At 38.8% G+C, this 27,553-nt stretch overlaps 2 protein-coding genes and 1 gene segment (V, D, J or C); 2 read left to right on the top strand and 1 right to left on the bottom strand.

Moving 5' to 3' along the window:
- Nucleotides 1–27,553, top strand: part of LOC308682903 (Ig kappa chain V region 4135-like) — a 1,009,768-nt gene that overhangs the window by 733,343 nt on the left and 248,872 nt on the right.
- Nucleotides 189–13,544, top strand: slc17a7b (solute carrier family 17 member 7b; the record flags this gene model as incomplete). Its single annotated transcript, XM_081351991.1, has 13 exons — nucleotides 189–250; nucleotides 5,060–5,312; nucleotides 7,157–7,275; nucleotides 7,446–7,560; nucleotides 7,849–7,936; nucleotides 8,200–8,286; nucleotides 10,093–10,235; nucleotides 10,334–10,483; nucleotides 11,280–11,412; nucleotides 11,543–11,653; nucleotides 12,077–12,204; nucleotides 12,609–12,678; nucleotides 13,240–13,544. 13 exons carry the CDS (start codon nucleotides 189–191, stop codon nucleotides 13,542–13,544), a joined length of 1,764 nt encoding a protein of 587 aa, XP_081208117.1.
- LOC308682797 (basement membrane-specific heparan sulfate proteoglycan core protein-like) overlaps nucleotides 16,007–27,553 on the bottom strand; it is a 31,215-nt gene continuing 19,668 nt past the window's right edge. For 4 of the 9 annotated variants that reach the window (XR_014029197.1, XR_014029198.1, XR_014029199.1 and 1 more), the window contains exons 9-11: nucleotides 27,349–27,405; nucleotides 26,647–26,691; nucleotides 25,701–25,737 (exon numbers count right to left, since the gene is read on the bottom strand). Coding sequence is in view for 4 of the 9 variants with exons in the window: in XM_081352737.1 (XP_081208863.1) it covers nucleotides 18,045–18,175; nucleotides 20,943–20,987; nucleotides 23,047–23,283; nucleotides 23,959–24,225; nucleotides 25,171–25,440; nucleotides 25,516–25,737; nucleotides 26,647–26,691; nucleotides 27,349–27,405 (1,274 nt within the window). In the remaining 5 variants the exon portion in view is untranslated. Of the gene's footprint in view, nucleotides 18,176–20,942; nucleotides 20,988–23,046; nucleotides 23,284–23,958; nucleotides 24,226–25,170; nucleotides 25,441–25,515; nucleotides 25,738–26,646; nucleotides 26,692–27,348; nucleotides 27,406–27,553 lie in introns of those variants that run through there. The other 5 variants (XM_081352737.1, XR_014029201.1, XM_081352739.1 and 2 more) reach the window with 5 other exon arrangements.

Below are 27,553 nucleotides of genomic sequence, written 5' to 3'. Positions count from 1 at the left end.
TGTGTGTGTGTGTGTGTGTGTGTGTGTGTGTGTGTATGGGTGCATGCGCGCCCGTGTGTCTGTGCGAGGGAGAGTATTAGCGTGTGTGTGTGTGTGTGTGTGTGTGTGTGTGTAAGGGGTAGGTGGGTGAGTGCTTGTGAGAGCAGGAGCGCGCAGATCTCGCCCGGTCCCGCAGTGAGTTGTAGAGGATGGAGGTCCGACCTGAGCGCTTTAAAGCAGCAGCGGCCAAGACACTTGGAAGAATAAACCGGTAAGACGCAAAAAATTACTTATTAAAGTTTTAAAGAAATACCTAAACCGGTTTATGTGTTCATATTAACAGTTGAATGTCTAATTCTGCGTAGTCAAAGCTTTAAAATAGAGCTGAATGAGGTCTAATTCTGATCAAAACGATTTAGCCAATAGTTGATATTTATCAGAACATATATTGTAAAGATAAGATGTTGAGATGGAGATGGTGGGATTATAGCATGTGACCTGAGGTACAGGACCGCAAACACGCAATACAGAAGATAAAGACAGGATTTAAGTCACTCTTTCAGTGATTTGATGCTTGTTTCAGTGCCATTAGACATTGAAGAGATACTCGTTTGTGTAGTTGTTTGTCAAGTGTGTATGTGAGTGTGACTTTATTAACGCGACCAGATTAACTCGACTGGACTCTATTAATAGCGACCCTTGTCCGGTTTGTGTCGTCACATTTCACCTGTCAGGTGACCACTTCCGTTCGGCATCATGGCATCATGTAAAGATGCCCAGATTTAGAAAATACACTTGATAGGGTGTTTATGTTACTTTAACCGTACTGATCATTTAAAACACTCCCTGGTAATATAATATAATTTTTTTTTTTTTTTTTGTTGTCTGAGAAGTACTGTTCAATTGTATATTACATATTTGACCTTAATGTAGCCTATAGGCTCATATATGATTCATTTAAATGCATATTTTACAGTATGTATAGCATTTTTTTATCATACCCTTTACAGTGTTAGTTACCATATGTCCACATTTTATATTCAATTATTATTATTATTATATTATTCTAGCTGCACTTTTAGGATTTTCTGCATTTATCCTCCCAGTTTTTTTGCGATATATTCACTATACCTGTGTTTTTGGCAGCTAAACTTGCTTCTGAGATTAATAATAAAATAATTTTAAATTAATAATATAAACAATGTTCCTGTTATAAATGTTTAGAAAACCAAACAGTATTCATTATGTAGTGCGAAAGAACACTTGTAATGCACCTGTAATAGATTTTAAATTCAGTGAAAAAGATTTTTTAAAGAAAACTAGGCCTATATTGTGATAAAGCAAAAAGATAATGAACTAAATATGAAATTCTTTATAAAACAAGCAATCAAGACTTTTGTTTAAGCAGTAAATTGTTAAATATTGTTTTGTAATGAACCCTGGTTAAGTATTAATGTGTCAATTAATACTTAATGACATTCAATATTTAATATTATAATCGATTCTTCAATGTCAATTGAATAATTACAGTAATATTGAAGGCGTTTGATGCTTTTTTGCATTTATAGTTTCCTGCAGAAGTACAAGTACTTTTATTTATCCCCAAGGGCAAAAAGTCTTCATATTTAAATGATATATATGCAGATAAATATGTTATTCATTTAATCAGAGGATCAAATCAACTTTCATTGATCTGTCACATTAGCATACTGGGGAAAATCTCTCTCTCTCTCTCTCTCTCTCTCTCTCTCTCTCTCTCTCTCTCTCTCTCTCTCTCTCTCTCTCTCTCTCTCTCTCTCTCTCTCTCTCTCTCTCTCTCTCTCTCTCTCTCTCTCTCTCTCTCTCTCTCTCTCTCTCTCTCTCTCTCTCTCTCTCTCTCTCTCTCTCTCTCTCTCTCTCTCTCTCTCTCTCTCTCTCTCTCTCTCTCTCTCTCTCTCTCTCTCTCTCTGTCTGTCTGTCTGTCTGTCTGTCTGTCTGTCTGTCTGTCTGTCTGTCTGTCTGTCTGTCTGTCTGTCTGTCTGTCTGTCTGTCTGTCTGTCTGTCTGTCTGTTTCTCTGGATTTTGAGCGGTCTTTAATGTGTAAATCCAGGCCTGAAATAGATCTCCAACTAACCTGCTGCTAGTTAAATCCTCTCTCTCTCGCTCTCTCTCTCTCTCTCTCTCTCTCTCTCTCTCCCACAAGTCATCACGGTCATCCACGTCACGACTGCTATTACTGGACTGGACAGTGTCATTAAACTGTTAGTTCTTCATGCACAATGTGAGGATGTTGTTACATATAAACGGCCATTTAAAAGCTCAATTATCTCACTTGAGTGTGGATTCCTCTCTAATCAGATCAAATGGGATCAACAGGTTATTATATTGGCCAAAACACCCTCCTCGTCTGCGATAGAAACATGTAACCGTCTGCTCTTCTGATGATGCCGTGCTGTTGTGTGTTTTGTGCTGTACGAGCCTTAAGCAGAGCACTTAACCTCACGTTCCTCCAGCGGACCGAAGCCGTAAGAAGTGTTAGATTAAAAGTGTCTCGCTAGCAGAAAGTCTGGTTCACTTTACAGCTTATTCTGACAGTTTTAAACAGGAACTGACGTGGACTGATGCATAAAGTGACCAGAAACAGGTCAATTCGTTTTTTGTGACATTTAGTAAATCTGAAATAACACTGAAGAATTGACAATTTCTGTCCATCCAAAATTAATAAGAAAAATAATATAAAAATAATAATAGGCATAGTTCCTCTGCATATAAAACTATATTTTATAGTATTATTAATATTTTCAATTAACTTTTATTTTTATACTTTCAGTGTTCATTTTCATTTTAGTTATATTTTTGTTGTGTTATTGTCATTGCTTTACTATTTAGGTCGTTGTTTTTTTTCAGTTTGTTTTTTATTTCAGTGCTTCAGATTAAACATTCCAGTTGCCTTTTCATTTTCATCTAATTTTTAATTTAATTTAATATAATTTTTTTTTGCCATAATACTGCTACACATCTGAATGACTAAGCCTAAACTGATTGTTTTGTTTGTAAATTATTTAAATGCATCTAATTGTCCTCAAATACATCAAAATCTTTCTTTACCTCTTCAAACGAACACTGTAAAAAACACTTCTTTTTTTCAGTCTTTCTACATCAAAATTTCATGTTTAAATCAACGTGTTACTTGCCGTTTCTATGTAATTATTTGTGAAATTTACTAGCAATTTCTGAGCGCAAATGCTTTCAAAGTCTTTTTAGTGTAGATGGGAAATATGGAACTGGATGAACTGATTTAGGAGAACAGAGAGGAAGAATGGATGGATGAAGGGGGAGGGAGAAGAGAGGCAGAAAAAGACTAAAATAGAAGGTTTGATCAATAATTCAGGCTCTGAGGAACATGATTATTTCATCAGCTGCAGTGGTGCTGTAACCTGACGGTAAGAGTCTGTGCTTAACAGTGATGAGAGATTCACATGGACGTTCACTACTGTACCAAAGGCCAGATCTTTGACACGTCTGATGTCAAATTTTGTGGTCTTTAAGTCATATTTCGGGTTATTGATATGCCCAAACCTCTAACGGTGATTGTGTGTGTTTGTCCTCCAAACATGAACGCGTCCTCAAATCGTGTCTTGTTGAGGGAATTATTGTGCTGTTACTTCACTAAAGTTGTGTCCCAAATGTGTCACCATACAATGTGCACTACTGTACTCAAACTGTGTAGTGTATGAATTTTATAAGGTCATTCCCCCTTCGTTACATAATTAAAGCTGTGACAGTCGAGTGCATGACGTGTCCAACATTTTTTCAGCTAATGAAGTGCATCATCTGGGTTTTTAAAGTGCACTTTTTCTATTTGGAAAACTCACTACTCGCACTATTTATACTACAAAACGTCACAGAATAGTGCGTAAGAATGCAAACTGGGAGTTTTGTACAGTCAAACACCACTCACAGATTTTTCTGAAGATATTTATGAATATTTAATGTGATTCTGTGAAGGAAACTGCTGCTCTCATAGCATGTTACTGTGTGTTTAATCTGGATTAGATGTGACGCATCGGTTCATTAGGAATGTGAACTGGGAAGCGTTTTACTACTGCCTCTTATTTTTGTTTTATGAGCACCGGTGAACATCAGAAACTTCACAGCATTAAAATGTCTTTAAAAGCGAAACTCTGAGATGTTTCTCCTAAATCATACCTTAAGAGTTTAGAGCTATAAATCAATTATGGCTATATGCAAATTAATTATTAATGTGCACTCAAAAATATTTATGCTTCCATTTAAGATGTATGTATTTGAATTGCACATACAATTTCAATCCATCAGGATTACACAGTTTGTCATACATAAACTAATAAGCTCAATGTGATGCATATTCAGTCATAAGATTTCTGCACTCAAAAAATCATATTATTAACTCTTTTTGATTTTATGTGATTTAAATAATCATATTTTCAGGATGCATTTATTCAAATTTCTTAGAATCAGCATAAATGTGTTCATGGTGAATTATTTTGATTTTTATTCAGTCGACATGGTTAGCTGTGGAACAAGCAATATTCAATTAGTTAAAATGTATGAGATTTTATTGATTGATTGATTGCTAATAGTAATATGAACCTGGTTTATTAGTGCTATTACAGAAATCTGACCTGTTACTCTTTTCATTTATGTATGACTGACATTACATTTATTAGTTTGTGCTAAAACTGTGTAATCCAAATGGATGAAAATTTTACATGCTGTTCAAATACATCCAGTAAATCTTAAATGTAGCCATAATAACTGAGTGTGCAGCAGCTCAGAGTATATCTTATAAGAGTTAGACGAGATACTCTGGTTTCTTGATCAATCTGAGAGCATTTTAAGCCTTTATGAAGGTTTGTTTCTCAGGAGACCCTCAGAATCACGAGTCTTCAGCAAAAGCCTCCAGCTCTCTCATTACCGTCCAGGGAGAAGAAAGTGAGATATTAAAGAGATTTTTCTCCGTTGTCTTTCCCGCAGGCAGCTGATCCTGACGTCCCAAGGCTTTAGGGGTGGATGAAACAGTTTAAAGAGCATAATGTGTGTTGGTGTGTGTGTGTGTCAGGGTTCTAGAGAAGCGTCAGGAGAATGGCGAGACGATTGAGTTGTCGGCGGAGGGTCGTCCTGAGCTCCAGGAGGAGAAGGATCTTCCGGTTGTGGACTGCACGTGTTTCGGCCTTCCCCGACGCTACATCATCGCTATCCTGTCAGGCCTGGGATTCTGCATCTCCTTCGGCATCCGCTGTAACCTTGGTGTGGCCGTGGTTAGCATGGTGAACAACCACACTGTCTATAGAGAAGGCAAGCCATACGTCGTGGTAAGTTGGATTTTGTGTGCAAACAAAACCAGAACTATTTTCAAGTTTTTCCATGCAAATTTGGCATTGTTCTCGAACCCTTAATGTCACTAGATTTCCATTCAAAGTTGCGAATTTAACTTGGAATTTCACATAAAACATTTGCGAATAAAGCAGCGTTTCCATCCAATGTGTTCAAGAGAACAAAATCGTCATTTCCTGGGAAATTGGCGCAAAATATATGTAATAAAAATGGAAGTTGCTGTAATCGGTGAAGCCACTCTGGCTCTTAATTCCTTCATCATAAATGACTGGCGTTTCAGAGCGGAAATGCATTAAACGCTGTCATGAGAGGGAAATAAACCAAATCATTCTGATCACAGACGTTTCCGACCAAACCAACATTTGAGATGCTGTGATGTGATTGGTCCGCTGTTATCCAATCACATTCTCAGTTGAGGCAAAGTCAAGGGAGTTTTTTTTTGTTGCACATTGAGGGATTTATTATGTAAATGTGTTTCCATCGTACATTACTAAATGTTGTGATGTTATTTTCATCAAGATCTTGTGTTGTCAATGCAAGAGTCCAGCACTCTGTAAAGTCTCCTCCAGCACATCCCAAACACTTTCAATGAATTTAAGCTCTGGGTTCATGAGAGAAAATGATTTTCACAACCATTCTTTCACAATCTGAGCCTGATGAATCTGGATATTATCATCCTGGAATATGAACATGATGTTCTTCATACATGATTGTTTCAGAAATGAAAAGCTACACACTCCATCAGTTAGAGTTAGAAGAACTGTTGCCAAACATATAACATGCTAGAAACATAATAATCACTGCAATAATGATCCGATCATAGACTCTTTTGTCTATTTAAATCCAAACAGTGACTTTTCTTTTGGCCAGGCAGTGTGTTTTATGTGCATGTCTTTTAACCGGATAAAAAATATATCTACCTCAATTGAGTGCTTATGTTTTTATGCACGCTTTTAGACTTTATGCACCTCCAGCGTTTTTTATGCGATATTCCTAAATGCAAAAAAAAAAAAGATGGTGGATGGAAGCACAGCTAATGTCGTCAGCTTACATGTTTCATGTACAATTTCCACCCTACTAGATTTTCTGCAATTTTGTCATACATTTTCAAACTCCCCATAGTTGTTCCTCAGATCTTTGTGTCCAGATAATCTTGCAATTACGCTGCTCAAATGATATTAAAAGATTTTTAGATATGACAAACCATTTGTGTGTAATGAATTAGACATCAAACAGACAGGCTGTATTCAACAACACTTTACTCTTTACAGAGAGCACTTTACAAATGTTGACCAATAGGTGGCGCTGACACCTAACGTGTATGTTGTAAATTAGGCCTGATTCTGCTCATAATCTTTGAGTTTGGCATACTCTCATGTTTGATGCAGAGCATTAGATTTTTTTGATACATTTTAAAAGCAACACTGCTGGTAAACGAAAAACCAAGTGTGTTTGTTACTTGCAGCAATGCAACATGACTTATTTTTCATGAGCATTGAGTAAATTATAATGTGTTACTTTTAAAAGTAACAGTGTTGCATGTGCAGTATTTACTCATTGCATACTGAAGTAGTGTGTAAAACATCATGCAACAATAAACAATGTTACACTACAGTATTGTCACATGACTCAACTAGTTATTTTGCATTTTATTTTATTTTTGCTGAGTGCATGCATCGATTCATTTGGTGCATTTCATTAATAAAAGCAATATTACAATTTAAGGCAATGCAATCGTGTTATTGGAGGATTTCAGTATTGTTTTATGCATTATGTTGTAAGTTGTTGATTATATTAAGTGTAGAAAGTTTGTGTGTTTCAGAAAGCTCAGTTCACCTGGGACCCAGAGACTGTAGGAATGATTCACGGATCTTTTTTTTGGGGATATATTGTCACTCAGATTCCAGGAGGCTTTATCTGTCAGAAGTTTGCAGCCAACCGGTCAGTCATGCAGTGTTTAAACCACAGCGAACAGAACACACACACACACACACACACACACACACACACACACACACACACACACACACACACACACACACACACACACACACACACACACACACACACACTGTTGATGCAGTAGATGTTTCTCTCTCTCTGTTTCTCAGAGTGTTTGGCTTTGCAGTCGTGTCCACGTCTATCCTGAACATGATGATTCCCTCGGCAGCACGAGTGCACTTTGGCGCTGTGATTTTTGTGAGGATACTACAGGGGCTGGTGGAGGTAAAAAAAAAAAAAAAAAAAAAAGTGTGTATATATATATATATATATATATATATATATATATATATATATATATATATATATATATATATATATATATATATATATCATAACTTATTTTTTCCCATGAGAAACACAAATTATATGATGTATTACTTTTAAAAGTAACATTCCCCAACAGTGTCACATGACCTCTGCATGTTCATCTGGGTATTGTGTGACTGAAGCACAGTATTGCTCTGGTTACAGTTTATGACTTCATCTACTGTTATTGTCATTTCTGCTCAGGGTGTATCTTACCCAGCATGCCACGGGATCTGGGCCAAATGGGCCCCGCCGCTGGAAAGAAGCCGATTGGCCACAACAGCGTTCTGTGGTGAGGTCATTATTTTTGCTTAGCAGTTTAATGCCTGTGGAAAATGGACCCCCCCCCCCCAATTATTCAGTGTTCATATTAATGATAAGTAAAAATAAATATGAAAATTATGCTTAATATTATCTTTAATATTATCATTATTATTAATATTGTTTTTTTGTTCCATTATAATATTCATTTAATATTTCATATTTTTTAATTAATGAATGTATAGTTTGCATAGACGTATGTAGAGTGTATGTGTGATTGGTTGTGTTTCTCAGGCTCATACGCGGGCGCTGTGATAGCCATGCCGTTAGCTGGAATTCTGGTTCAGTATTCTGGCTGGCCCTCAGTCTTCTACGTATATGGTGAGAAACACACACACACACACACACACACACACACACACACACACACACACACACACACACACACACACACACACACACACACACACACACACACACACACACACACACACACACACACACACACACTCACTCACTCACTCACTAATATTGAGGCATGATGCTCATCTGTTGGTGTTGTACATGTGTTCAGAGTTCTTCTCTCCATCTCTCCATCTCCCTCTTCACTTTTCTCTCCGTCTCTTCTCTCTGTCTCTCTTCTTTCTCTTCTCTCCATCTCTTTTCTCTCTTCTCTCCATCTCTCTGTCTCTTCTCTGTCTCTCTTCTTTCTCTTCTCTCCATCTCTCTTCTCTGTCTCTCTTCTCTCCATCTCTCCTTCTCTCCATCTCTTCTCTCCATCTCTCCTTCTCTCCTTCTCTCTATCTCTTCTATCCATCTCTCCTTCTCTCTATCTCTTCTCTCCATCTCTCCTTCTCTCCATCTCTTCTCTCCATCTCTCCTTCTCTCTCTCTCTTCTCTCCATCTCTTCTCTCCATCTCTCCTTCTCTCCATCTTCTCTCCATCTCTCCTTCTCTCCATCTCTTCTCTCCATCTCTCCTTCTCTCCATCTCTCCTTCTCTCTCTCTCTTTTCTCCATCTCTCCTTCTCTCTATCTCTTCTCTTCATCTCTTCTCTCCATCTCTCCTTCTCTCCATCTCTCCATCTCTTCTCTCCATCTCTCCTTCTCTCTCTCTCTTCTCTCCATCTCTCCTTCTCTCCATCTTCTCTCCATCTCTCCATCTCTTCTCTCCATCTCTCCTTCTCTCCATCTCTCCTTCTCTCTCTCTCTTCTCTCCATCTCTTCTCTCCATCTCTCCTTCTTCCTCTCTCTTCTCTCCATCTCTCCTTCTCTCCATCTCTCCTTCTCTCCATCTCTCCTTCTCTCTATCTCTTCTCTCCATCTCTCCTTCTCTCTCTCTTCTCTCCATCTCTTCTCTCCATCTCTCCTTCTCTCCATCTTCTCTCCATCTCTCCTTCTCTCCATCTCTTCTCTCCATCTCTCCTTCTCTCCATCTCTTCTCTCCATCTCTCCTTCTCTCTCTCTCTTCTCTCCTTCTCTCTATCTCTTCTCTCCATCTCTTCTCTCCATCTTCTCTCCATCTCTCCTTCTCTCCATCTCTTCTCTCCATCTCTCCTTCTCTCTCTCTCTTCTCTCCATCTCTTCTCTCCATCTCTCCTTCTCTCCATCTCTTCTCTCCATCTCTCCTTCTCTCCATCTCTCCTTCTCTCTCTCTCTTCTCTCCATCTCTTCTCTCCATCTCTCCTTCTCTCCATCTCTCCTTCTCTCTCTCTTCTCTCCTTCTCTCTCTCTCTTCTCTCCATCTCTCCTTCTCTCCATCTTCTCTCCATCTCTCCTTCTCTCTCTCTCTTCTCTCCATCTCTCCTTCTCTCTATCTCTTCTCTCCATCTCTCCTTCTCTCCATCTCTTCTCTCCATCTCTCCTTCTCTCTCTCTCTTCTCTCCATCTCTCCTTCTCTCCATCTTCTCTCCATCTCTCCTTCTCTCCATCTCTTCTCTCCATCTCTCCTTCTCTCCATCTCTTCTCTCCATCTCTTCTCTCCATCTCTCCTTCTCTCCATCTTCTCTCCATCTCTCCTTCTCTCTATCTCTTCTCTCCATCTCTCCTTCTCTCCATCTCTCCTTCTCTCTCTCTCTTCTCTCCATCTCTCCTTCTCTCCATCTCTTCTCTCCATCTCTCCTTCTCTCCATCTCTTCTCTCCATCTCTCCTTCTCTCTATCTCTTCTTCTCCATCTCTCTGGCTGCAGGTAGTTTTGGGATCTGCTGGTATTTGTTCTGGATTCTGGTGTCCTACGAGAGTCCGGCGGCTCATCCGACCATCACGGCGGAGGAGAGGAAGTACATCGAGGAGGCCATCGGGGAATCAGCTGGACTTGCGAACCCAGTGACGGTACGAACACACACACACGAGCGCATGTTGAAACACTGATGATAGAAGCTCGTGCAGCATGAGGACCAGGACTCTCTCCTTCTTCTCCTCTCACGCAGAAATTTAACACTCCATGGCGCCAGTTCTTCACGTCGATGCCCGTTTACGCCATCATCGTGGCCAACTTCTGCCGGAGCTGGACGTTCTACCTCCTGCTCATCAGTCAGCCGGCGTATTTCGAGGAGGTGTTTAAGTTTGAGATCAGCAAGGTGAGAGAAGTTCTCCTGTCAGAGCCTAGAGTTCCAGAAGAGATCTCAGCCGTACCTCAGACTGTGCTCAGACCAGAATAATCATAATACTGTTCATATTTTGATTAGTCAGTGTTGTGTATTCAGCCTTCATGATAATAATAAAATTAAAAACAATAAATATGATTCTTATTCTTATTATGAACACTAAATATAATACTTTTTCATAATAATAATAAATAATATGAAAACAACAATAAATATTTGTATGAACATTGAATAATAATAATAATATTGTGATTAGTCAGTGTTGGTTATTCAGTGTTCATAATAATAAAAACAAAAACAGTAATATTATTGTTATCATGAACACTGAATATAATGATAATAATTATATGACAACAACAATTATTTTTATGAACATTGAATAATAATATTTGGATTAGTCAGTGTTGGTTATTCAGTATTAATTATAATAATAATAGTTATTTTGCTTAGTGTGGGTTATAATATTTGTTTATAACAACATCATTGTTGTTATTATTAATAATATGATAATAACAATAAACATTGTAATAGTTATATCAGTAGTATTATAATAATTGCTTGGTGTGGGTTATAATAATTATTTTGCTTAGTATGGATTAAAATGTTTAATAATTGTTATTATTTTTTGTCAATAATATAATAAGAACAATTAATTATATTTTTTTTATGACCATTAAAAAAATGATATTTTGATTAGTCTGTGTTATTTCAGGAGAAGCATCTGAGCCGAAGTTTATCCTTGAAACACGTCTCTGTTCTCTGTGTTTAGGTTGGTATCGTCTCCGCTCTTCCTCATCTGGTGATGACCATCGTCGTGCCGATCGGAGGACAGCTGGCCGACTACCTGAGGACACACAACTTAATGACCACCACGAACGTCAGGAAACTCATGAACTGTGGAGGTAAAGGCTGTGCATTCATTATATATAATACATATATGCTTATCCATTCATCTATTCAATCAATAACGTACACAGATGCTGCTATAAATGAGACATCTGAAGTTGTGTGTGTGTGTGTGTGTGTGTGTAGGTTTCGGGATGGAGGCCACGTTTCTTCTGGTGGTGGGTTTCTCACACACGAAGGGTGTCGCCATCTCGTTTCTTGTCCTTGCTGTTGGATTTAGTGGTTTTGCCATCTCAGGTAAGAACACACATTGCCTTGCAAAAGCAAGAAATGATGCATTCAATTGATCAAATGTGACAGTAAAGACATTTATAATGTTCAAAAAAAGATTTCCATTTCAAATAAATGCTGTTTTTTTTTACTTTCTGAAAAAAAAATGCATCACGTTTAAAAAAAAAAGTTTTCAACATTGATAAATGATTTGTGAAGGATCATGTGACACTGAAGACTGGAGTAATGATGCTGAAAATTCAGCTTTGATCACAGGAATAAATTACATTGAATATATTCTAATAGGAAACAATTATTTTAAATTGGAATAATATTTTTAAAAGAAATTCTGTATTTTTGATCAAATAAATGCAGCCATGTATTTCTTTCGAAAATCTAAAAAAATCTTCCCAACCCCAATTTTTTCGCTCTTTTCTTTTCAACCTTCAGGGTTCAATGTGAATCATTTGGACATCGCTCCTCGCTACGCCAGTATTCTGATGGGCATCTCTAACGGCGTGGGCACGCTCTCGGGCATGGTGTGCCCTCTGATCGTTGGTGCCATGACCAAAAACAAGGTATTGACCGTAAACCATAGACTCAGAGGAGAAGAGAGTTTGCTGTGCTGGATGTGCGGACAGTCTGTTCCTCTTTGTGTTTAAAAAGCTCATGCTTTTCCTTATAACATTTACAGAGATCATGTGTCATTTCCCATCTCTCTGGTTTCCTGTCAATATATAACCGCTCCTTTTCTCATTCTCTCCCTTTTCTATTCCTGGCCATCACATTTTGTTCACGCACGTCGTCCCTTCTCTTCTTGCTTTTATTTCTCTCACATTAGGGTTAGGTTGCACATATTATCTGAATATAAACCTGCACATACATTATCTGAAATGTTATGGTGACACATGCATACATACATAGATATATCTCTATACACACACATGAACATACACTCTTGTCTGTGTGTTTCTCTCTGTAGACGCGGGAGGAGTGGCAATATGTGTTTCTCATTGCTTCACTTGTTCATTATGGTGGAGTTATCTTCTACGGTGAATATTTCTGTCCATTTCCTTCCATCCATCTCTGTCTAATTGTGCATATGTAATATGTATAGTTATTGATCCAAAAAAAGAATAATTTTGGTGTATTTTGTTGTGTGTGTAATATTTGTGGCACTTTGGATTAGAGGCTGAATCTCATGACAAAAATGTCTTGTTTAAAAAAAAAATATTGCATAAAGAAAATGTATGAAAATATTTTCTAAAAATAAAAATATTTTAAAATTAATATTTTTTATTTGAATAAATTAAATAAAAAAATTCTGTTATTTATTCAGTAATAATCCTCATGTCATGTTTAATTTTATTCAAATTAATAATTGTATTAATTAATTATATATTCAAATTTATATATAAATTCATAAATTATTTTAATAAATTAATAAAATTGTTTAAATTATAGGGTAAAAAAAATCATGTTTGTGTGCTCCTAAAAATAGACATTCAGACTTTGGGATTGGGAATTTTATGCGATTTTATGACTATTTTTGTGAGATTCATCCAAAAGTCCACATAAATCATAGTGATGATGTCACCGCCGATGCGTTTCAGGTCTCTTTGCGTCAGGAGAGAAGCAGTCGTGGGCGGAGCCTGAGAACACGAGTGAGGAGAAATGCGGTATATTGGGAGAAGACGAGCTAGCGGATGAAACGGAAGAGCTGTACCGCTCGACGGGAGGCGGCGGCGGCTACGGAGCAACTATCCAATCAGGTGACCCCAATGGGGCGGGGACTGGAGGGGGCGGAGCCGGAGGAAGCTGGGTCTCAGACTGGGACAAAACAGAGGAATATGTCCAACCTGTCGGCACGAATAGCTTCCTATACGGAGGAGAGGAGGATAGGGGACTGACCGAATGATGTTCAGGGATGCTGGGCTCAGAGATCAAGAGTAAAGCTGGAAGAGGACGGGTGGAAAACAAGGACTGAATATTCCTCCCGTGCAGAAACTGAGTGGTTTTGACCCAAACTAATAATTAACATCAAACCTTTCTAGGGATATCACATAGATTCAGCAGAAGTGTGTGTGAGTGTGTGTGTATGTGTCAGTTTGAGTGCATGTGGACGTTTACCAGGGTACGAAAGCCTAAAACCGGCTGATCTACATGACCAATCAAACGTGTGGATCTCAAGTGTGTCCATACTTTTGACTTTCTGGTCATGTGTTTTAGCCAGTGATCATCAAGGTTTTGACAGTATTACTGTTATGAGATATTACTGCCATTCTGCCTAAATTGTGACAATCATGAAACTGTGTGTAAACGGTGATACTCACATATGAAATAGATGTTCAAATCCACTTTTGCAGAACAACTAAAGTATAATTTCAGTTAAAAACAGGATTTAGAGAATTGATCTCATGTGCCAATACTGTGAGGTGTGTTTAGTATTGGTCTCATGTAGACAAATACACATTTAAAGGCTAGTGATATAAACTATTTGGATAAACTTGTAGCAGCGTTGACATTTTGATAGCTAATTCTCTTTAACGATTAATTTTTTGATCTTTAATTTGTATTTTTTTTATGTATTTAATCTGTAGCCATAGTAAAGTTGTATTCATTTATTCTATTGAAGGAATATTTAGCATTCAATAAAAGTCTGTCTCTATTTACAGTGTTTGTGGCACAATAGCAATTAATTGAGTGACAAAATAATTTTCTGTGATAATTGACATTATCCCACAAATGTTGTCAATAGAGCTTTTTTATTGAGACAAAAACATTCCTTTAATTTCTAATTTGTTTAATTAAAACATCATATTCAGCCTTTACTTTTTTGTTCTAAGTCGGACAAAATCGATGCCAAGCGCTGACCGTCAGCGTGGGCTTCCACTCAGCAACATGAACAACATGCTGTCGAAAGATTGCACATATAGCCGAGAGAGGGACCAGAAAATGGTAGTAGAGAAGATGAGATGATCCTGCAGGTTCGGACAGTATAATTGAAAAAAAGTAACACAGTTTAACTGAAATTATCGGCACTCCCTCTCTTTCTCCTCAGCATGGCACTTGACATTTTCAATATAATCTTATTTACTCACACATCAGCATATTAAAGGGGAAGTTCACCCAAAAATGAAAGTTTCGTCATCGTTTACTGACCCTCATTATGTCATCCCAAACCTAAATGACTTTATTTCTTCTGTAGAAGAATATCTGGCTTTGGAGAAATGGGGTGTCTTATGACTAAATGTCTGGGTCAAACAGAACCTCAATTTTGCATATAAGAAAATGATTTTTTTTTTCTTCTAAAAATAGTAAAAAATATATTGTTAATATATTTTTAATTTGATTAATACTTAATTTTTATTTAAATCAGCGTAAATCAATTCATACCATGCTGTATACATATAATTTTAATAATTTAATCAATGAATTGTATGCATACATTTCATGTGTGTTTGTATAGTTTGCAAACCCCTTATTCATATCGGAAATATCATTGCAATTATGATGAAAGTGAATGTTGATTTGAGCTGTCAAGCCTGAGACTTTGAATATGGTGCGTGAGTGAATATGAATTGCTGTTATGATGCTTTATGATTCTATAAGCCGGAGAGCTTCGGTCCTGATTCATTATAATTGCATGTATTCAAATGAGCGTCTTTTGTGCTCCGCAGAAGAAAGTAAATCATTCAGGTTTGGAACGACATGAGGGTGAGTAAATGATGACACAATTTACATTTTTGGGTGAATTATTCCTTTAATATAAACCAAGAAGCAGATCCCATAGAAATGAAGTGATATTTCTGTGGTTCTCTCTGAATAATTAAGATAATATAGTCACGTATGATGAAATCTCTCTGTAGAAGGACATTCTTGTAACACATCACTGCGGTTTGTGTCTTTTCCTTTCTTTTTGTTTCTTGGGGTTTGTTTCCTACGTACTTGTTCTATGTTGTGAAATGTGAATGTATAAAAAACTTGTGATAAAGCAACTTGTACGATTAAACTTTATTATTGTGATTATTATTATCATTGCTGCAGAATATCAGAATCCTGATCTACAGCATACTAAACTACTGCTATATCGTTATTTGTAATGTAAATGTATTTCTACATATGCATTTCTACATACATTATTCATTTATATTAAATAGTTATTAGATACTTAAAATAATATTTTTTTGTGAGTGTGTATATTTACCGTAGTATGTAGGCCTATTCTGGGAGTTCTTGATCTGCATTTGGGATTCACATTTATAATATCTGGTGTATTATTATGGTGATAATGTTATGAAGGGATCAGTTTCTGCGATCCATAAATGGTGGTCCAACTGAAGATGCAGACGTCAGTTAGTAATGAAAACACGGTTTCATTCATAATTTTTTTTTATTTGAACACTTAGAATTATAAAAATAGACTATACAAGGAACAAGAATAAACAGGGAAAATGAGCAACCAGTGTTGCATAACCAGTAAACCAACTCAATCCTGCAGTGACCTCTTGACACTGGGCACCAGTTTGCCTTTTAGTGGAGAATCACTGAACTACAGTTGCATTGCAATGAAAGTTTATTGCTGCATACAGTTATAATTTTGATGATAAATTTGGATATATATATTCAATTAAACAAGTAGAAAATGCATTGCTTTTTAATAGTCTGAACAAGTTATTAAACACAAATAAACAGTGCAAATGCAAATACATCAAAGTCACTAAAAGTGGCGTTCACTCTCCTGAGCATCTCCACGTATCCCAAAGGTGATTTACATTTGGAATTTGATATTATAGTCGTAATCTTCATTATATTAAAGGGATGAAATGAAAATTTGCTCATGATTTATGCCGTTCAATGCGCTGCAGTTTCATAACATGCTGACGTTACCTCAAGCGTGAACCCGACCCAGTGTGACCGTGGGCTGGAAGGGATGAAAGAAAAATATAGTTTAAAATAATCACATTTTTCTCTCACACACCTTTTATTTATCTTCAGAAGACACTGATTCGTCAGCTTGGGTCATTTGGATTACCGTAGTGTTCACTTTGTGTGGTTTTTGAGGAGTCGACCTCCCGCATGGAGGTCCATGCATCGTATTTGTAAATGATGTGAGAATTTGGAGAGTTTTTTTTTTTAAATATAAACGATTAAACGGAGGCTATTATAACAATTTATTCAAACATTAAATATTGAAGAAGAGGTTGAGTAAAAATGAATATGAAATATATTGCATATATTTAGCAAAATGCTCCTTTATATTGTTTATTTGTTGAGCTACTGACACTGAATGGCTTTCCCCGGCTAAATATAACGTTACTTGACATATTACAAGCTGTTTTATTGAGATCTTTTCATGCTTGAAAGCGATTACATGAGACATGACACATTTCGGCAAGTTGTCCTGTATCTTTCAACATACCTTCTGATGTTCATTCATGTTTATGCTATAACTAGTAGTAAAGAGAGAAGATCAGTTTCCCCTTAGGTTACTGGTAGGGTTGGATTAGGATTAGACAGTATATAGGGAACATTGGTGGAAAAGACTTCGACAACTAAAATTTGAGAATTTGAGAATTGATATCGGAAGTCAAAATGAGAATTGAACATTGGTAAATTGTAATGTGGTGCTTTTTCTTTCAAGTTCTTTCATCCTTTTTATTTGTTTGTTTGTTTCTTCTCCTGTTTTACAGTGTTACACCAAATTCTGTGACCCATCGGATTATGTGATCGTAGTGGTCGCTTCAAAATGAACAAATCTTTTTTCAAGTCTTTTCGTTAATTTCAGCAGAATATAATTAAAATGTTACGTTAATAGCCAAATTCCCCAAACACATTAAATGTTGATCACATTTAGAATAAGAAAAAAATTGCAATGCAAGGCCAAGGCCAAATAATGAGAAACAGAAATGATTCATTCATTGCTTATCTGGGTCTTCAGGCTATGCAATCTGTTAAGTTTACCTCACGTCCCGATCTGAGACATTCGTTCATCACATGACATCCCCATAAACTGAGCTTTGCAGTCTGTAGTACCGGATACAGAATTGATTTTTTTCATCTTCTGAGTCTTCAGGTTCGAGTCGTTCGTTCATCATGTGACATTATGTGAACAAACGAACCTAACCCGAACCCGAAGACTCGAGAAGTGAACTAATAATTTCTGTTTCCTGTACGGCGCATGCACGGTCAACACAAAATTAACAAATAACTCTCTGAGACAACTCTGTGTTCCTGAGTCACATCATAGATTAGTTCAAAATGACCGTTCATGACCGACCCATAATTATTCTCCAGGTCCCATTGTGTGGTACAACACCTCCTGCCTCGTAACCCACCTCAGCCTTGTCCTTGTCCTCGGCCAGCGTGTGGTAAACTGGTGAATTGGATTTGATCAAAGTCTCACCCTGTCAGTCGCCTAAAAACTGAATACTCCACGTTTTCTGCACTTCAGCACGATCAGTGCGATCAGCACCACGATCAACACCACGAGAACCATCAGAATCACAGCCATAATGATGGCCAGCTCATTTACAGACTCTGGTTGTGCTATGAGAAAGAAGGAGAATGCATTTTTTAATGCTAAAAATAATGAGTGGTGAAGTAAGAATTGGAAGTGACTGTTCATTATGAGTAATGTCAACATTAAAATGCACGGAAAATTAAAGTGTTCATACAGTTCTGCGTGCATGTGTTTTTTGCCCTGAAACTGGGTGTAGCCGATACTTTGAGAACCGTTTCTGCTGTTGATTACCACAGACAATTATTATTTAATTTTTTTTGGCAGGTTATTATCGTTTAACTAAAACCTAAAATTAAGTAATAGCTGAAATTAAGTAGCTGAGATTTAATTGGCTGCCCTGCGGCAACTGCAGCAGCCTATCGAGAGAGGCCCCTCGTGGAAACAGGCGTGGCCTGGGCCTATAAATACAGCTCGACAGGCTGATAGAATCAGATTTTTCATCTCTTCAGCGAAGCTCTCGCATTGCTGGATCCCGAGTGGAAGAAACCGCACCGTTGAGAAAGCCTTCTGCGGTACGAGCCTTCGCATCTGAAGCCGCTGGCCGACAACTCGCCGCCTTCAGTCGCCGTTCCTGCTACGCTGTCCGGCGTATTATATCCTTTTCTCACACTCACACTCTCTTTCTAAAAGAGCCGAGCGTCTTTTTTAAGATGCCTCGCACCCTCTGTGGCTTGTGTCGAGCCCCACTCAGTGACGGGGACTGCCATGTCATCTGCGTTTCCTGCCTGGGTGAGGAACATGCAGCTCTCGCGCTCGCTGACGGCGGCTGCCCTCACTGCGAGCTTATGCCCATGGTGACTCTGAGGACTTGCCTGGCATCTTTGGCCGAGACTGCACGGCCAGCTTCGCCGCCTGCTTCACCGGAGTCTCTCACTCCCGGACAGCGGCCGCCGTCTGCTGCCGCTTCCGTTATGGATGAAGACTAAGAAGCCATGTTTGTGGAGGATGACAGCTGCTCTATCCTGGCGTCGGGCAGTGAGGACTGGTCGAGCTCTGTGGATCTCTCCCCCTCTGCTCGCGAGCCTTCCGGGAAAAGGGCCAGCATTGAAGCGGAGCTGATGAGTCTGCACATGCAGGCCGTAGCGAGCCTTGGCCTTGAGTGGTCGGCACCCGTGGAGCCTGCACACAACCGGCTGGATGAATTTTTCCTACAAGGGGTCCGCGTTTCACCGTCTTTTAGACCCGCACCCTTTCTTCCTGAGCTTCACGAAGAAGTCGCGAAGTCTTGGAATGCCCCCTTCTCAGCCAGAATGCGTACTTCTGTTTCTGCAGCATTCTCCGTGGTGGACAGTGCTAAAGAAAAGGGGTACCAGTCCCTTTCCCCAGTGGAAGAAGCTGTAGCGGCCCATCTTTGCCCGCCCTCCGCTGGACGGCGTGCCAAGATAACGCTGCCGTCAAAAGCTTGCCGCACGACTTCAGCCATGCACAGCCACGCTTACATTGCCGTTGGACAGGCTGTGTCTGCGTTTGCGTTACACTCTATGGCCATCCTGCAGATCTTCCAGGCCGACCTTCTCCGTAAGCTGGATGAGGAAGGACTGGGAGCTATCAGCGTGCCGGACTTGAGGAGTGCCACGGACCTAGCTCTTCGCGCCACTAAGTCTGCTGCACAGGCCATAGGGCAGAGCATGGCCTCTTTCACCGTAGCTGAGAGACATTTATGGTTAACGCTCTATGAAATGTCAGACTCAGAGCGCGCCGCGTTCCTCGACGCCCCCATCTCTTCTGCCGGCCTCTTCGGATCGTCCGTCAAGGACTTCGCGGACAGGTTCGCTGAGGTGCAGAAGACGTCACAGGCCATGAAGCACTTTTTGCAAAAGCGCTCCAGCTCTGCAGCAGACCGCTCTAAACAGCCGTCTGCTTGAAGCTCCCAGCCGCAGCCGCAGCCTGCCGCCACTTCGCAGCGCCGAAAAGCCCGGGACCCGAGACCACGCTATCGCTCTGCTGCCCGTCACCTCCCTCCGCGTGGGTCCCGGCCTAAGATCGAGATAAAGCCGGGGGCCTCAAAGTCTTCCTAGCCCGCCTAGGAAAACGACGGTGTTCAAGTCTCGCTGCGGCTAGACTTCCACCAAAACTTCCTGCTCGTTCAGTTCCAGAAAATGCGACTGTTCCAGTGTATTTAGCAGAAAACAAGCCGGTACCACAGCCCGTTTGCCTGCACACAAACGCCGTTTTTACGGCGACCCAGATAAATCTCATAAAGAGTGTATTTTCTGGTTTTCCGGCCACGGCCGATGGTGTTGTGAGTGTAGTAAAAATGCCCACGGCCCAGTGCTCATTCCTACACACAAGCACAGCCCGCCACAGTCCAGGGCTCGCACACATAAAATCGACAATGTCGATTGTGCATTAAATGTAGTGAATGTGCCCACGACCCAGTGTCCACAAACACTACACACTGCCCTTGGGACTTTGATGTTGGATCTCAGCACGCACAGCGTTTTACACTGTGTTCCCCTAGCATAAGATATTACGAGGGACGTCACGAGGGGCCTCTCTCGATAGGCTGCTGCAGTTGCCGCAGGGCAGCCAATAGGCGCGCGAGCTGTCTTGCCTATGTCTGCATGCTGCCGCAACGTGTTTTACATTATTTCAAAATTAAGGATAATTTTTGGCTTCAATATCTCATGGAAAAGAGATTTTCCCCTAGCGTAAGATATTACGCAGTACTCGTTCACTCTTCTGCAGATCTGCATTGGTTTTTTCTTAATGCTGTGCTTTATAATAGATTTGATAGTATCTCTTTTTTTTAGCTCCTCTGATCTTGTGCACAATGAAAATGTGTGTATTTACCAGCTGGTTTTTGTCCCTTGTCTTCTCTTATGAGAGCCGACAACACTGTGACATAGAAAGATAAATCAGATTATTTCTGCACTAAGAAACTACATCTTTAATTTTAATTTGCAGCTTCATTGACAGTGAAATGAGACGGCGGCGCCCAGTCAGTCAAAGCCACTGCATTTTAGCCATTATTTCAACCTGTTGTACCTGATGTATTAGTTGTTATTTTTTTATGGAATGTATGCATAATCATGTAAAACAGAAATATATCCGGTCACCATTTATGTCTGAGTTGGATGTAATTGTCAAAACTGTGCTGCCAAGATGTAGTAACAAAAGATCTTGCAATATTACAAAATCCCGTGATAGGATAGATTATCTCGCGAGATGTTAACGCGTTCTCCCCATAGACTGTGGAATATTGAACAACCACGAGAGGAGGAATTGAGGATGGAGTTGTATCGATATTATTAAAAATCTACTGTTGTGTAAGTACATTTTGTATTATTAGATTAACGTTCTTGAGTTTTACTTGTTTGACATGAATGAACCGAAAGAAATGATGCCCACATTGTCAACTCAAATTTACTGAGTTTGGCTAAAATTAGCTAGTAGGTTAAAAGTTACTTTGAACTTATACAACGGTATACCATAGTATAAACTATGTTTAATGATACAGTCAAAGTTATTACTGTAACTTATTAATGTAGCCTTTTGAGAGTTTCTTTCAGAAATTAAATTATCTGAAATAGAATGAAATGTTTAGCTGGATTTGAACATGTATGTTTTCAGTAACTGCTTTAAAAATATTTTGTAATTTTAGAATTGCTAAACATGTCCTCTGAATACCAATATTCTCTTCCCTTAGATGCTGTGAAGAGGTGGAGCCCAAATGCTACAGACTCTGAAACTGATGCAGCAATGGCAGAACACCTGAAACACGCTCCAGGAAGAGCTGGGGGTGGTGGATACAAAAAATGAGCCAAACAATGTGTTTAAGGGATAGTTCACCCAAAAATGAAAATGTCATAATTTACTCAACCTCATGTTTCAAACCTGTATACCTTTCTATGTTATGCTAAACACAAAGATGTTTGGAAGAATGTTTGTAACCAAGCAGATGTCGCTTCCCATTAACTACTATAATCATTTTTTCTCCAATAATGGTAGTCAATGGTTGCTCTATTTGCTTGGTTACAAACATTCTTCAAAATATCTTCTTTTGTGTTCAGCAGAACAAAGAAACTCATACAGGTTTGGAACATGAGGGTGAGTAAATGACAGAAGTTTCATTTTTGGGTGAACTATCCCTTTATATAATAATTCAGTATTTTGTAATTGGTATTTTAGTTTTAAAAATGTTAAGCATTGAAAAAAATAAAGAGAAATTTTGGCTGTTCAAGATCAATAAAATGTTGTGCTAAATCAGAACATGCTTCTTTTTTGCTTATGTCCACAAATAATGTGTTCTTGTTTGTGATGTACACGTGATTAAAACGTTTTATTGACGTTCAGGTCTGACTAGACCAATTTTGGACCTTTTTAGAACCTTTTTCAAGATGTGTAAACCCCAAGACTTGATTGCCTTTCACGATGTTACACAATAGGCGTGTGATTATTTTATATGCAGGCTTATATATACACTTAAATTATGCAGCAACACATTTAAACACAGAGATGACGACGCATTTAGACGTCCAGGGACGCGCAGAAGAGACGTGGAATTCACGGTCAGATGACATTGAAGACATCTGTTCAACTTTCATTTTGGAACTATTTTTCAACCATGGCGGGACGTGTCGGACAGATGTCTTTTCAACGGTCATTAAACGTCCAAATGTTTGCTGGGAAGTTTCAGTTGAAGCACTAAAATTACTTTTTTTTTTTTAAAAAGTAAATAAAAACAAACAAAAAAACACAAAACAAAATGATTAAACTTTAAAATTGAAATGAAAATATGAAACAAAACTAATTCAAAATATTAATAAAAACTATAACAGAATATTAATAACACTGGCTTATGGACATTAAGTCTAAGTAGTGTGTGTGTGTGTGTGTGTGTGTGTGTGTGTGTGTGTGTGTGTGTGTGTGTGTGTTTGTGTGTGTGTTTAGGTACCTGTGTAGCTGAAAACGTTGCTGAAACGGGAGAAACCTTTCCCACACACCCTCCGGCAGCTGTACAGTCCTCCTTCCTTCACGGTAATAATGTGTGTATTTTCAGGCAGTCTTAGGCGCGTGTCATTAACGAGTGTGTGATACCAGTAATAGGACGTGCAGTCGGCAGGACAGTCTCTGCAGGAACACTCCAGACTGTTAGGAGACGTTGAGTCCACAGTAGCAGCAGGAGGCCCACCTGAACCACACACAGATATGACTTACAAAATAATTGATTCAGTGGTTGTTTCTGTAACTCAGCTCGTAGGATAGTGACTTAACGTTAGCTAAGGTCATGGGTTAAACTCCCAGTGAATGCGTATCCTGATAAGGATAAAAGCATCTGACAAATGTATAAATGAAACCGCTCTGACAGATTCAGTGAGTAATTCGTTAGACTAATTCGAACCGATAACGTGTGAGTCGTTCTGACTGATTCACTAAAAGAGTTGACTCATAAGAGTCATTTGTTCATGAATCAGACGATAGGCTACTGGTGAAGCGGTGTGCTTGCTTTTTTTTCTCTAATCATTACAATTATTATTAGTAGTAATGTTTTGTAATAATTAATATATAACTGATATATTCATACATATCTCATTTGTACTGCAAACTTAGTGTAAAGTATTATTATATATAAATATGGCTTAAAATATTGTTATTTATTTATATTAGCATTATTGTTATTATTATTAATGTAATCCTTCTTTTTATTATTATTATTATTATATAGTACCACATGGCACTCTTAAATATACAGTATTCAGGAATGCCATGGTACCATGTCCAAAAAATACTTTGTAGTTCTAGTACTATCTAGTAGTGGTTGTGTATAAATGAAGGGGAGAGGTGAGGCAGTTATTGTAATGTTTACCTATAACTTTTAACTCCTGGGCATCAGAATCTCCTTCCTGCCGGGCAGCGTCTGCACTGATGTAGGTGGCGTGACATCTGTACTGTCCGGCATCGGCTTGTTTGGCGTTGGTGATGATGTATGTGTCTTCTGTTGTGTCTGCGATTGAGTCATTATCCTTATAGAATGTAGCCTTTTCTGCTTTCCCACCCCAGACTGCACACCTGAGAGCCACGCTCTCCCCCAACCGTGCAGGAGCGGCTGGAGGGTCCAACATCACCTTGAGCTCTGAGACACACAGACACACAGCGACACAGGTCAGACATCCATCATCTACTGCTGCACGAGCCTGATACTTCATTTAAAGATCACATCATATTGAAGATGACTTTGAATTCATATACTGTTGCCCTAACAGGTGTATTCAAATTTCTGTCCAATCAAATGCTCTCTAGAATAAGAGACCCTCATGCAACCAAGCAGTAAATCATAGTGTTACTGACATAATTTACAGGCTATTGGCTGTTTAAGAAAAAGGGATTCAACAGGAAATGTCAGCACTGGAAAAAATGAATCTTGGAATTTTGGGAATTTAATCTATAATGATCTACTTTGTCTTTGTTAGTCAATAGTTGCCATACAGTAGGAGGATAGACGAATAAACCCTGATCTTGGAGAAGTGTTAGACTTTATATTGAGATCTGACTTTTATAGACTTTTTTGACTGATATTTTGACAAGTCTGAGCACAGTTTGAGCTATTGTTGAGATTCGCCCTGCAACTACAGAGGTGACAGATGTGAGGTGTCTTTTCCTCAACATCTGAGAATCAGTTTCCATTTGCTCTCCAGTTTAGTCCCATGGCTCTTTATGGAAGGAGGAGGACCTGATTCAAGGAGTCAGAAATCCTTAATCTAAACCAGAGAACATGGTTGACTATTACATTCATATTTAATTATTGTGAAAATTCAATATACTCTAACATCACTTGCTTAACATGTTCAAGAGCATGTACGACTGATGGGAACTAGCTTGTGGTCAGAAAAAAAATTCTAGGAAAGTCAGTGAGATCCAGTGTTGTTTTTAAATTGAATTGAATTGCATGGACGCAGATAATCTACAAATCATGGAACTATATAAAAGTGAGTAAATAATGACAGAATTAGTATTTTTGTATTTCCCTTTAACTACACAGGGGATCTGAAATACAACAGGGAAATGAGGAAGGAGTCACCTGTCATTTTCAGCGTCACAGCATTGCTTCGTTGTGTACCGTTCTTGCACCAGAAAGTGGCTCTTTTTGCTTCGTTCAATTCTGCATATATAACGGCCGTCTTGTCCCTCTTAACATCGGGGTTTAGCCTGAAGCCGCTCTCTCCCCGCAACACAAAACACTTCCAGCCATACGCATCATCGTCCACATGCAACATCAGGTTTCTTCCTTCACCTTTGGGCATCACAGCGCCACCTATAGATGGAGAGAGCTGAGCGTGAGGCTCTAGCTCTGGGAGAGAGAGAGATGATGAGGAACAGATGATCATGAGGGAACGTTTAGAGTTATTTAGGATGGTGTTCATACCTTCGACAGTGAGTGTGTATGGGTCGCTCTTCGATCCGCCCCGCTCACATTCGTATATCCCATTGTTTTTTGATGTCACTGTTGTAAGAAGCATTGAAGAACCCTGATGTGAGTGTGGAACTCCATTAATGAACCATTTTATCTGTTGTTCACCCCCTCCTTTACAGATCAGAGTGACGTCATCTCCAGCAAACACATCTGGGAACCTCGGCAGGAGAGACACTGAGAGAAAGAATACAGACACATAAGAGACACGTCTTCTGTAACGCCAGGTTGTCTGACTACTTTACTATAGTAAAATGCACTGCCCATCAAAAAAAGTCACTGTTTGGATTTAGATAAGCAAAAGCTTAAGAGTCTATGATTGGATCATTATTGCAGTGAATATTATGTTTCTAGCATGTTATATATTTGGCAACAGTTCTGCTAACTCTATTTGATGGAGTGTGTAGCTTTTCATTTCTGAAACAATCATGTATGAAGAACATCATGTTCATATTCCAGGATGACAATGTCCAGATTCATCAGCCTCAGATTGTGAAAGAATGGTTGTGAAAATCATTTTCTCACATGAATCCAGAGCTTAAATTCATTGAAAGTGTTTGGGATGTGCTGGAGGAGACTTTACAGAGTGCTGGACTCTTGCATTGACAACACAAGATCTTGATGACCTCTTGATTGAAATAACACCACAACTTTCTTTTCAATCGAGATGTAAATACATTTTTGGTCTGGATCCATCAGGCCATGATGTTCTTTATACAAGGTTGTTTATAAGCTTTCTTGCTTCAGCCTACTTCTTTTGAGCTTCCATTACTGTGTAAGTTTATGACTTCTGTAGCAAACATGATTGTGAACAGCTCAAATAAACTAAACTAAACTAAGAAATTTAAGAATGACAGGTATTACTTTGGACAAGGTTGGATGTTCATTATAAATGACCCTCAGTGAGGTACTTACTGACACTAGAAACATCAATATGCTGGTTGGGTGAAATGATGAGGTTTCCTGCACCAAAGTTCTGCAGATCTGCATTGTTTTTTCTTAATGCTGTGCTTTATAATAGATTTGATAGTATCTCTTTTTTTTAGCTCCTCTGATCTTGTGCACAATGAAAATGTGTGTATTTACCTGCTGGTTTTTCTCCCTTGTCTTCTCTTATGAGAGCCAACAACACTGTGACATAAAAAGATAAATCAGATTATTTCTGCACTAAGAAACTACATCTTTAATTTTAATTTGCAGCTTCATTGACATTGAAATGAGACGGCGGCAACCAGTCAGTTTCGGGTGAATCATGACTCAAGAGTGGGGTATTGGCAATTGGCCCACTGGGAAAGGTTCAGGTGCTCCCGATGGCCAGTCTACTCCACAGCCAATCACAGACCCCCTCCTGGTTCGGGTCCTGGGGCTTTGGCCCCGCAAACCCTATTGTTAATGCGGCCCTGGCTGTGCTGATATTGTGCATCATAAATTGTTCAAAATATTGGAAAACTATTTGAAAATAAATCTTAAAAAAAATAAAATTGGCAGTGAAATGCAAATCTGTGTAACAAAATGATCATATTAGTAATATAATTAATATATCTGTGAAATCTGCAATAAAATTGGCTAATTATTTGGAAAAAAAATCAACATTTATCATCATTTAATGTCAATTAGCCAGACAAACAAAGCTTATTAAACCATTTGCCTGTTCTGTTGCAGGAAAACTGCAAACTGGTTGGTTTGATTTAAAATTCAACATGAATGTAGCAAATATAATCAGAATCAGAAACCCATTACACAGAATCAGACAATAAGATGATGCTGCATAAGCTCTTGTGTTTTTACCTGACAGTGTCAGCAGAGACCTCATGTCCATCAGCCGAGCCGAGCCACGCTGTCCGTCTGTCAGAAAGAGAAATATGGGGAAGTGGACTTCAACAATAACCAAACAAAAATAATACAATAGGTAGTTATATTTAAGGTGTTTACAAATTCAAAACAGTCCAAAAACACAATTCCTTCAAATTAAGATTATGACATCACCACGTAG

Source organism: Scardinius erythrophthalmus (genome assembly GCF_964197995.2).
Source record: "Scardinius erythrophthalmus genome assembly, chromosome: 22".
Lineage (NCBI taxonomy): Eukaryota > Metazoa > Chordata > Actinopteri > Cypriniformes > Leuciscidae > Scardinius > Scardinius erythrophthalmus.
Note: the sequence above shows the minus strand (reverse complement) of the source record. Positions and strands in the feature narration are given on the sequence as shown.